General features: G+C 39.8%; 1 protein-coding gene across 1 annotated transcript; it reads right to left on the bottom strand.

Annotated features, from left to right (window-relative positions):
• Window positions 1–321: 321 nt before the first annotated feature.
• Window positions 322–11,173, bottom strand: hsd17b2 (hydroxysteroid (17-beta) dehydrogenase 2). The gene is made up of 5 exons (XM_044355930.1): window positions 10,659–11,173; window positions 7,589–7,801; window positions 5,553–5,738; window positions 1,557–1,694; window positions 322–827 (listed from the first exon to the last, which is right to left on the bottom strand). Exons 1-5 carry the CDS (start codon window positions 10,903–10,905, stop codon window positions 481–483), a joined length of 1,131 nt encoding a protein of 376 aa, XP_044211865.1. The 5' UTR covers window positions 10,906–11,173; the 3' UTR covers window positions 322–480.
• Between the last annotated feature and the right edge of the window lie 1,714 nt (window positions 11,174–12,887).

Raw genomic sequence — 12,887 nt, 5'->3', positions numbered from 1 at the left:
GGAAACGATCTTTCATCTCAAGAATTGACCAACAGGAATGTTGAGAATGAGTTGTTTTGGATGGTTACATACAATAAATGTTCAAATGATCCAATATTTCACCAAATATCAAAGATTAGAGAAAAAGTCCAAAAACTGAAAACAGATTTGTGAATCAGAACTTTGTTTTTTTTACTTTACTATACTTTAACTACCTCAAGCTCATAATACTGATGTACTTTAACTACTTTACTTTAACTATCCTACTTTCAGTAGGATTTTTCATGCAGGACTTTTACTTGTAATGGAGTGGAGTGGATTTTGGTATTTTTACTTAAGTAAAGGATCTGAATTCTTCTTCCATCACCACAAGACAATAATGCAGTTTGACTCCTGCTCCTCCAGAAAAAAGGCAATCAATGTTTGTTTTGATGGATTTGAAGTCTGAAGTCTTTGGGAGTTGCTCTGGATTACAGGATACCAGTATAACCACATTTCCCTTTAACCTGAGTTGACGTGGAGGCCTGCAGGCTCACAGTCGGTGTATTTCTGGAGGTTCATGATGACGCAATCGAACAGCGTGGTGGGAAGGTGGCGGTGAAGAAACGGAAGGAACCATCCCATCTTTCCGGGGGTGTACAGAGGTCTGGGCTGGACGGACAGCAGAGCATGACACATGTTGTCCACCACAGGAGACAGATCCTCCGCTGACATCTGGGACAGTTTGGTCAAACTGCTGGGGAGAGACGAGATGTACGCCTCCCCATAATCCTCTCTGGCATCAGAGGAGACACCTGCGAGGATCTCGTCTCGGTAGCGGCTGATGGCGTCAGTGTTCCCAAAGATATCTGAAAGGAAAAAACATAAACATGTGTTTTTATTTTGCTGTAAACAACACAGCTTTTATAACACTTTACTGGATCTGCCTCACAAATAGTGTCATGTCATTAGTTTTGCAGATATTTGATCATAAACCAAAGTGTTGGACAAAATGAAATGTTGACCAGATGATGGCGCTAGATGAAAAGTCAGAGGATCAAAGTTATTACAATTCATCCTGATGGATACATGAATGTACGAAGCAAATTTCACAACAATCCGTCCAATAATTGTTGAGATATTTCAATAAAAAGTCAACCTCATGGTGCCGCTAGAGGAAAAGTCAGAGGATCACCAAAGTCAGTAGGATTCATCCTCATATATTTAACATATATTTGAAACAGATTTTTACTTCAGTCAATTGTTAGAGCAGCAAGATCATGAGAATCGTGGCCACATTTGAGCGTATGTTATGTATGACAGTGCAAATAAGAAAAGGAGAAATGAGAATTAGAATGAAAGAGAAACAAAACAGTGTGTAATGTAGTTTGGTGGCTGTTTGGAACTTGCAGCCTGCCTTTAGACACAAGACAAAAATGTAAAAACTAAACAAAGAAAACACTTTCTATTAGACTGTAAATGTTTCTCTGGTTTGTCTTTATGCTGTAACTTCCCGTCTTCTTTTATTCGTATCAGATAATAAATGCTTACATTACAAACTGAATGTGATCATAAGTCACAGATTAAATCAGACTTACTTGTTCTGAAGCCTGAAGGCTGAATTAAAGCCACTCTGACGCCCCACACAGACAACTCCAGCCTCATGACTTTGGAGAAAACACTTAGCGCCGCCTTCGATGCTCCGTAAGCAGCGAACATGGGCATCGGCACCTCACCTGCAGGAGAAACCATCACTGCATTAATGCAAAGTCAAGGAAAAATGGCCTCCAGAGTTGTTGGTAGAAATAAAATCAGAGAGAGATTTATTTCTCATAAAAGTTGTGTTGATACTGTATTTTTATTGAAGAATTTACTGTTATGAAACCCTTTTGTAAAGCAGTAAATAATTCCATGTGCTTGTGAGAAGCTCCGATATCTAGAACTTGACAGACGGTTACTTAAATGAATAGTTCAACATTTTGTGAATGTTGTATGTTTCTTCTCTTTCTGGCAGAGAGTCAGATGTTCAGATTGATTCCTCTCTGAATATGAAGCTATGAAGGATTTTGTTACTTTTGGACAGAGCCAGGCTAGCAGTTTCCCGCTGTTTCCAGTCTTTATGCTAAGCTAAGCTAACCAGCTGCTGGCTGTAGCTTCATATTTAGACATGAGAGGAATCGATTGGAACATCTGACTCTCTGTATGAATATTTATAGAGTCACAATATTGCTTTAATAGAAATATTTTAATGCATAAAGCCACCAAATTAACATCATTTTTACAAACGTCCATGTTTGCTTATCGTTGATTACCGATGAATACTTCCTGCTCTCTTACAGTGCAGACGCTTTTCTACTTGCTATCGCCTCTGCTTGCATTTTTCTGCTGATATTCTTGTTTTTCTTCTGCGATAAACTATGAGCAGCGGCTCCTGGATACTTATAATTTTAACATTTTTATGACCTCCTCAGTGAGGCCTACCAGCAGCACAAGCCTGTACGTGGCACTTAGCTAAAGCTAATTAGCAGCAAGATGCCTCCCTTCTCCACCAACAACTTCCACAAACTTCTACAGAAGATTGCAGTGCTGGAAACCAAAATTCACCAGTTAGAAGTGAACGTGGAAGTGAATGGACTATGTGCGAACGACACCACTTTACCATGGACTCAAAACGGTGGACAAGAGCATGCTAACACACAGCTTATTGGCACCACCAAGACTACCAAGAAACAGGAGGTCTGTGAACTGGATAATAAATCTACAAGTGATAGTCCTCCTTGGAAGTCTCTTGTAGCAAAGCCTAAGTATAAATCATTTTCCGGAAAAGTGGGAGGACAAGTAACAGGCAGAGCCCAGCGCCCTGAGATTTGTGATGCAACAGGCTGGCCTGCATTATCATCCAGGCAGAGCGCCTCTTCAACAGCTGTTCTTCATAGGACACAGCCGTGGACAGCTGCGAAAGGGAGAATTAGCAACAAACCTCCCCAACAACCCAGTGTACAACTGGAGAACAGATTTGCTCCACTGCTGCAGGACCCTGGATCTCCGTCTGATGACCTGGAAAACCTCTCGTCTTCACACAGCAGGGTAAAGACTGAGAGTACGTCTGAAAGTAAAAGGCTACAGGGAAAGCTAACGACTGGGCCTCAAACTCTGATTTTGGGTGACTGTGCTATAAAAGATTTCAGAAGCATGTGCAGGAAAAACACCAAAATACTCTGCTTTCCCAAGGATATGGTCTCTAACATGACTGAGAGAATCCTGCGTATCATGGCTGCACATCCAACTGTGAAAAACATCATACTGCACATAGGGACCAATGATGTTGTGAAACAACAGTCTGAAGAGCTGAAACAAGACTTTAGTGATCTGTTGAACACAGTCAGCTCTTGCTGAGGTGTTTATCAGTGGCCCTTTACCACCACTGAGAAAGATTCAGCAGATTGTTGGCACTAAACACATGGCTCTCAACTGCATGTACCGTCCATTCACTGCACTTTATTGACAATTTCAACTTTCTCTGGGACCGCAGAGATCTTTTTAAGGCAGCTGTACTTTTCCTTAACAAGTCAGGAGTAAAATTGTTTATCTCTCACCTATTTTACCTCCTGTTTCACCCATCTGTTCCCTCTGCCAAGGACAAGAGACAAGAGGAATCAAAACAAGAAGAGGACATAACAAAACACAACAGAGACCTTGAGAGAGAACCACCCCGCCTGAAGACAGCTTTAAATATGACAGTCATCAGAGTCGAGAGAAGGCGTCTCCACCCCCCTCACCAACTTCCACCTTTGAGGATTCACCCCCTTCACCCCCCCAAACCCCATCCAGGTCAATCTCCTCTCAAATCACCCTTACCCTCTCCTCCCCCCTCTTCGAGTTCACTGACCAGATGAAAGAGTTGGTCACTGCAGGGACCAAACTTACATCCCACCCTACTTCTCTCCTCTAAACCCCCCTCGGCGTCCACCTCCACCAATGGCTTTAAGTCCTAGACCAGTCTCGACATATTCGTCACAGTTATGGCGCCCACCCCCTCCACGACGGCCACAGTATCATCCTCTCTCTACCCAGTCTGATAAAAGCATAGCACATCCAATTATTAATGTACAAAATACAGCAAGCTATAACTGATATGTGCTGGGTCCAGGCTGCAAGGCTGATGGCACTCATGTCTCTTCCCAGGAAAAGCATATTGTTAAATGATTCCCTCCAATGCTGTTTGCAATCATTAAGCTATAGTTCTGAATATCTACAGGCCACCTAACTACTGTGCAACCTTTTTCGATGATTTTGCTGAACTGCTGTCTATTGTCTGTATTGACTTTGACTGTGTAGTTATTGTTGGTGATTTTAACATCCATGTTGACAACCCCCTGGACAGAGACTAAAGAACTGTGTTGTGTTCTTGATAACTATGGATTGACTCATCATGTGACGGAGCCCACTCACAATGAGGGGCACACTCTGGACTTAATCATCTTCAAGGGTCTGAACATTTCTAAGGTTGTGGTGACTGACGTTGCTCTCTCTGATCATTCCTGTGTTTTCTTTGCGGGTGCTATCTCCATGCACACAAATGTTCAAACAGAAATAATCACATAATGATATATCACTGAAAACACCAGTGAAATATTTATTCAGGCCTTCTCCTCCACATTTACCCTCTCTTGAGTATCAGTCAATGAGCTTGTAGATAATTTCAGTTCTAAAATTAACCAAAGTGTTACTGATGCCATTGCAGCCACTAAAGTGAAGGTTGTCTCTGGTAAGAAAAGATCTCCATGGAGAAATGCCACACTGGTCAGAATGGAAAAAGGAGTGTCGAAAAGCTGAACGCAGGTGGCGAAAAACAAATCTCCAGGTTCATTATGAGATCTACAAAGAGAGACTTCACATTTATCATTTGGAACTGAGAAATGCAAGGCGGTCCTATTTCTCTGACATCATTGCCAAAAACAATAATAATGCATGTGCCTTATTTGCTGCTGTCGACAGGCTAACAAACCCTCCTGTGTCAGTAGCCCCTTAACTTTTATCCACCAAGGCTTGTAATGACTTTGCCTCCTTCGTCACTGACAAAATTAATTTTATATATAAAACAACAATCCATTAATCAAGAAAATAATCTGCAGATTAATTGATAATAAAAATAATAGTTAGTTGCAGCCCTAGAACTAATCAATATTCCAGTAATAAGCGAGACAAATCATTTGTTTCCATAAGGTTTGAAGTCTTATTTTAATATAACACAAACTGAAACCAAAGACTCTCTGGAAGGTATAAACTTCAGGGATCACAAGTCAGGATTCATCCTCTGGGGAACATGAATGTGTGATCAAAATAATGTGACAACCCATCCCATAATTTCTGAGATATTTCAGTCTGGAGCAAAGTGGTGGACCGACAGACCAACTGCCATCCACAGAGCAGCACGGCTCTGTGGATGGCAGTTGGTCTGTCGGTGGCTTCATGTAGTTTAGAAAACTGGCAGCAGTCATGTAATCTATACTTGTTGATTTGTTGTTTATTTGTTCAAACATGCCAATTTGCATCATTCTGCTGGTGTCTCGTGTCTCTGCGGTCAGATGTACCTGCCATGCTGGACACGTTGACGATGCGTCCTCTGGACCTGCGCAGCAGAGGCAGGAACACCTGACACATCTTCACCGCAGACAGGAAGTTGACGTCCATGACGCGTCTGTACAATGTGACAGGATGCAGCTCTGCATCCAGAGGACAGTGAAGGATTCCTGCGTTATTCACTAAACCCCACAAACCTGCAGAGATACAAAAAGTGACAAAACATTTGTCATGTTCTATTCATCGTGGTGGTAAGGAGGTGAAAAGTTGCTTTCCAGCAGGTTTGGATCTGGTTTCAAGTTAGTAAAATACCTTGATGTTAATGATGATGATGCTGAATCTCTTACTGACCTTTTAAGCTGTTCTTGTTATTTATTAGTAGAGAGTGATATAAAATACTTTTAGGCAATAGACTTGTCATTTTTATCCCCATTACTGTCACATTCAGCGATTAAAATGACAAACACACAGATGGCAGATTACATTAACTGCAGTGGTGGAAGAAGTATTCAGATCCTACCTACTTAGATACTTAAGTAAAAGCAGCAATACAGCAATGTAAAAATACTCCATTACAAGTAAAAGTACTGCATGAAAAAAGTACATAAGTATTATGAGCTTGATGTAGTTAAAGTATTGCAGTAAAAGTACATAAGTATTATGAGCTTGATGTAGTTAAAGTATTGCAGTAAAAGTACATAAGTATTATGAGCTTGATGTAGTTAAAGTATTGCAGTAAAAGTAGTGGTTTGGTCCCTCTGACTGATATATTATTATATATGACATCATTAGATTATTAATAGTGAAGCATCAGTGTTAGAGCAGCATGTTACTGTTGTAGCTGCTGGAGGTGGAGCTAGTTTACACTACTTTACATACAGTTAGCTAGTTTAGTCCAGTGGTTCCCAACCTAGGGGTCGGGCCCCTCCAAAGGGTCAGCAGATAAATCTGAGGGGTCGTGAGATGATTAATGGGAGAGGAAAGAAGAAAAAACAAAGTTCTGATACACAAATCTGTTTTCAGTTTTTGGACTTTTTCTCTAATCTTTGATTTTTGCTGAAATATTGGATCATTTGAACATTTATTGAAATGAAAGCATGTGAGAAGTTTAGAGGGAAAAATCACTATTTGGTGGAGCTGTTAACAACTCATAGACATGTGAAATGTGACCCCGACTACTAGGGATGTTCAGAGAGCCCCGTATTTGTATTTGTATCTGTATTTGTTGAGGCAGTAAAATTATTTGTATTTGTATTTGAATAAAAGTGAAGAGGCTTAAAAATCCTGTTTTAGTTTTTATGACGCTTTTAATTTTAGAAAATTAAAGTGTTACAATAAGTGTTCATGAAGTGTTCCCTTGGGAGCACTTCACTTGTGTCAGTAGCTCAGCTTTATCTCTGGGGAACACCCCCAACTCCGGGAGAGATGTCCAAATTAGGAAATGTGCATCATGTAGCAGGTGGATGTGACTCCCCTCGTTGAGACCTGCTGATAGACGTAACAGCGGAGCAGAGGAGAGACACTGAGATAGTGATGTAACTGGCCTGCTCCCTGGTATTTTTTTTTTTTTTTTTTTTTTTCTTCCTGAAAACAAATAATTTTTAAAATATTTGTATGAAACAAATATTTGTAAAAAACCCACTATTTGTGCCAAATAACGTATTTGTATTCGGGCACACCCCTACCGACTACACACTGCTTTTTGTAAGACGTCAAAAGCCAAAAAGGTTGGAAACCACTGGTTTCATCTTTAACAACAATGACAATTATATTATCAATTGTGTCAAATCTTCATCTGAAAAGTAACTAAAGCTGTCAAATAAATGTATCAGAGTAGAAAATACAGTAGTAGAAATACTCAAGTAAAGTTCCTCAAAACTGTAGTAAATGTACTTAGTTACTTTCCACCACTGGTCAGCTTTAGCTATTTGAAGTTACTTCCGTGACTTGAACAGTGAAAGTTAAACTTAGTAAGGTTGTATTAGGTTGAGTTTCACACCTCCTCGTCTTCTCAGTGGATGATGACAACAACAGTGTTCAGTCTCACCTGAGTCTCCGACCTGAGCGCGGATGTGCAGGTGTGTCGTCTCTATCTGGGAGCTGTCGGTCACGTCGAGCTGCAGGACCTGCAGGTTTTCACATCCTTGGTCTCTCAGCTGCTGAGCTCCAGCACCGTTCACGTCCAGCACACCTGCGAACACCTGCACTCCCATCTTGCTCAGCCGCTTTGCCAGCGTGTGACCGAAACCTGAATCACAACCTAAAAGTGGAAGAAATGCAATTATGAAGCTTTGAATGAAACTTATTTATCGTCACCTTCCTAAAATAATGGCCTATGTCATTTTTTCAGGTTTCTCAGAAAACACAAAAAAAATCACCATGGTGTGCACAAGCTGCCTCTAGACACTGCACAACAGGCTACTATAATACCGGTCAAATGATGTTATGATTACTAATATTATGTTCAAGTGAGATTTTCATTAAATAAAAACACAAAAGTAAAGAGGATCCTAAAGAGGAATTTTTTTTAGTTATACACACAATTTCTAGCTGTTAGATTACAATACGGTATTCAAATCTTTCTTAATTAGATGATGTAATGTGGAAAAAATTAGACAAAAACTGTAGATGAAATATTGTTTAAAAGGCAGAAAAGCCTATCACTTGCAACAGCCACAGATTCTGGAGCCTTTCAGCTCTTTGCTAAATGCTAGCTTTATGGACTTAGCCATTTTGCTGACTAAAATGACTGAATAAAAAGACTAAATCATTTTTGTCATTATTTTATGTCCATTATTTTAGGAAGGTGACGTTATTCTGTTTTTTCTGCAGCCAAGAGGCACAGGGCATAAAGGATAAGGGGTCTGTCTGTCTCTAGGTCAATAAATTTGGTCCAGACTCAAATATCCCAACAAAAATGAGATGGATTGACATGAAATTTGGTTCAGACATTCATGCTCCTCAGAGGGTGAATCCTATTGAGTTTGGTGATCTTCTGACTTTTCCTCTGGCGCCACCATGAGGTTGAATTTTTTGCTCCTCATTTGGATGGATTGCTCTGAAATTTGGTTCAAACATTCATGTTCCCCTCAGGATAAAAACTTTTGATCCTCTGACTTCTCATCTAGCACCATCATCTGGTCAACATTTAATTTGTCCAATACTTTGGTTTATGATCAAACACCTGGTGACATTAGTAGCAAACTGAACACATGACAGTGTGTACTAAACACACCCTCTCTAATCACTGAATAACAACAAAATATGGTAATAGATATTAATATTAACACATCTCACTGTACTATAACTCACTCACACTCCTGGCCCATAATTAAAGGGTCACTTCAACCAATTACTAAAATGTATTTTCTCTCTTAGCTCTGATGCAGATAGTTTTAATTTTCTTCTTCAGACGCGTTATGAGCTCTGTGAATGTGTTGCATGGAGACTGGCTGTAGGTTTAAGAGATGAAGAGACATTATAGTTGATTGAAAGTTAGAGTAAGGTGCATATTCTGATCAAACAATGTGAAAAAAAAAATCTGACCCACAATCTGAACCTTGTGGTGTATTTTCATTAAGCGTCATTGGTGTGCTTAAAGACAATATTGAGCTATGCAGATTGATTTTATAAATTTATAAACAATAAGTGCTAGTGTGTTAGAATCTTATTGATGATGTATTTGTAATCTCATGAATCACATGTAATCACGATATACGTATAGAAGCACGGTAAAAGAATCATAATCATACACTGGAGACATTTGAGTGTGTTTGTATTACATGTCACTTTGCTCGGGTCTGCATTAAAGTCTTTTTTAAAAATACACCCTGGAAAAGATCAAGAAATAAGGGTGTTAAGTGACTAGAATAACTTATAAAAAAATAAAGGCTAGAAGACAACTTAGCAATAATGGTGTAAAATGATCCCCAATACTTATATATAAAAAATTGGACATAACCAGATAGAATTGAATATGCCAGTACATATCCACGACAGCTCAAAACCTGTCTTGAAGAGTTTTGACCAACAACGAGAGATGAAGATAAAAATAATGGTGTAATTGGCCAAAAATAAGGAGGATGGACGATAGGTGTGACCTATGCCGACCTAAGGGTATAAAAACTACGCCCTGAAGGAAAAAAACCTTCAGAGCGACTTGGTTCATCTTGTATGCGCTAATTTGCTCTCCTTTATTGCTGGCATTAAAGAACATTTTGCTGCTTGGACCTCTGATTCCTGATTTTTATCTTCAAAAAGCAGTTTTTGATCTGGTGTTTTCTTCAACTGTCTTCCATCGATTTGACACAACAACCTTTTATATTTTATCTCTCTTTCCTGTTTGTCCAGTCGGTGCAGACTGCTGCTCACTGAAGCAGAGATGCCTGAAATGTCACTGACTTAAGAACACAAATAATGCAGAGTTACATTCACAACATGTTGAGTCCGACTGTTATTATATCATTCAAATAACTTAAATGCTGAAAACAGAAACAAAAAACATAACTAACAGTCTAAAGATGAATCCAGCTTGCTTGATTGAGCTCATTAACAGTGAGAATCAATGGTAACATGCTAATATTTTGTATATTGTCACATGTTAATGGTGTTTGCATGTTATGCTAACTTAAACATGCTGACATGTTAAAATGTTGCATACTAACATTAATGTGTAGCTTTCCTGTGACACAAAAAACGTGGAAATTAACATATAATTAAGCAAATTAATAATAATAATAATAATAAAATGAATTAACAATTGATAGCAATCAATAGAATAATATCAAGAAAATCACACTGATCCAGCTGACTGGAATTTAGTCATTAATTTCAGAAGGATCTTGTCTTTAAGTTTTGGACAAGTAAAAGTTTTGACCAGCTGGAGCTACTAAAGGAAAGGTCATGTGATCACCAGGTGCATATTATTTAAATTATCCAATTAAATCAAGTAAATAAAAAGCAATCCAGTAGTCGTTGGCATACTTCACTCTGGACCAAAAATCAGTGCTTCTTTTAAGATGTTTAGATGATTTAATAGTCACTCAGCTGACTTATATAACATATGTTTGTATTAGAATAATAAGGTTGCAGGTGTGTCTCTATATTCAAAGCCTCACCTGTAACCAGCACCGCTCTGCCCTGCAGCGGCAGCAGCTCGGCCGTCCTCACAGTCACACACACCAGAGCGAGGCTGCAGCACAGTAAGGCGACCCCGCAGTACACCAGAGGAGCTGTGAAGTACAGAGAGGCCCCGAGGGCCCCGAACGCAACAGACCAGTATCCAGCATCACAGCCCTGCTTCAGCGTCCAAACTACCGTGTAAGTGAACGCCGCTGCAGCTGCAACACAGAAACAGGCATCCATCCTCCAGCAGAGGAATCAGTGTTTCTGCCTCCTTCACCAGTGACCCAGGTGTTCATTCTGATCTGAAAAGCTGAGTCATGATTCGTCCTGCCCTATCTGACCTGCAGACAGGTATTTGTGCTCCTGCCAACAGGTGTGTTTTCGAAAAAACCTGTTCCTTGTCTGTAAGACAAGCAGAGAGGACCATGTTTTCACCGTGACATATGACGCTGTTCTATCAGAGGCAGATCTCGCTCATATCCTGCAGTTCCTGCTCTTATCATGATCATCAGTCTCCTCCTCCTCCTTCTCTAAATACAACTTTTGTATTTGCATATTTGTTTTTTCTTGTTTCCGACCTTATTTTCCTGTTTATAGAACATATTTAAAACTCAGCAGGAGAAATTAAAACCATCAGATGTTTTCTTTTGAAAAAATTCAAAATGATCTTGAATGTTTTGGCCAAAGTTCAAGTTTCTCAGTTTTCAAATTAGTAAATGTTTCACCTTATTGGCAATGAGTCATCTGCTGCCTCTACACCGCGGTAGGTCAAATGTGTATCCAACTAAATAAGCACTTCACTAATTAACCCGCAAGTCAAAGCAAACATGGCAAAAAATCTGATAGGATATGATGTTCCACCAAACTGGAAGAATTTCGTTTAGTCCAGATAGTCTTAAAACATTCAAACACATTCTTTTACTAGATATGATCGATCATTCTTTTGTAACAGGCTTGCACCACTAAAATTAAACCTCTTGGTAAAAAGTCTACTGTTGACTCATGTGTTTTAGCCATCTATAGACCTATATCTAATCTTCCCTTTCTCACTAAGATCCTTGAGAAAGCAGTCGCCAGTCAGTTTTGTGTGACTTTCTTCATAACAAGTTTATCAGGCTGCCCTAACAAGTCTCTATAGACTCTCCAGCTTGTCCAGAATGCAGCTGCATGTGTACTGACGAAACCTAGAAAAAGAGATCACGTTTCTCCCATTTTAACTTTGCTGAACTGGCTTCCCGTAAAATCCTCATTTAAAATCCTTCTCCTCACTTACAAAGCCCTTAAGAGTAAGACATCATCATATCTTAAAGAGCTCATAGTACCTTATTACGCCACTAGAACACTGTGTTCCCAGTATACAGGCTTACTTGTGGATCCTACAGTCTCCGGAAGTAGGATGGGAGGCAGAGCCTTCAGCTATCAGGCTCCTTTCCTGTGGAACCATCTTCCAGATCTTATCCGGGAGGCAGACTCCCTGTCTACGTTTAAGAGTCAGTTTAAAACTTTCCTTTTTGATAAAGCTTATAATTAGGGCCGACCGGACTCGCCTCGGATCAGCCCTTAGTTATGCTGCTATAGGCCTAGACTGCCGGGGGACTTCCCATAATGCACTGAGCTCCTCTCCTCCCCCCTTCTCCATCTGTACACATTCATGTCCCGTTAATACATGTTACTAACTTGGCATCTTCCGCAGTTTTTGTGCTTTGTCATCTTGCAGGTTTCTGTTGATCGTGGTTGATGCGTGCACCTGCTATTATTTTTAATATTAGTCATATTTCTATTATTATTGTTGTTGTTGTTATTGTTATAATTTTTGTTGTTGTGCTTCTCTGTGTCTCTCTCTCTCCTCCCTCCTTCTTCCTCTCTCAACCCAACTGGTCAAGGCAGACGGCCGCCCGTCTAAAGTCCGGTCTTGCCGCTGCTTGTTCACAGGGGAGTGTTGGGTCTCTGTAAATTAAAGGGTAAAATCTAGACCTCCTTTATGTGTGTGTGTCATGAGAAAACTTCTGTTGTGATTGGGCGCTATACAAATAAAATTCACTTGATTTGATTACAGATGAGAAATATGGTGACTTGGAGGTAGGGGGACCAAAAAATGTTACAGATTTGGTATCTTTACTGACTGTTTTGACTATAATCAATAATTATATATACACTGCCTGGCCAAAAAAAAGTCACCACCTGGATTTAACTAAGCTGGAAAAGATGTTAGTCTATTTGAG

The sequence above is a fragment of the Thunnus albacares genome, chromosome 7, assembly GCF_914725855.1.
Source record: "Thunnus albacares chromosome 7, fThuAlb1.1, whole genome shotgun sequence".
Classification (NCBI taxonomy): Eukaryota; Metazoa; Chordata; class Actinopteri; order Scombriformes; family Scombridae; genus Thunnus; species Thunnus albacares.
The sequence above is the reverse complement of the archived record's forward strand: the minus strand, read 5'-3'. Positions and strand labels throughout refer to the sequence as shown.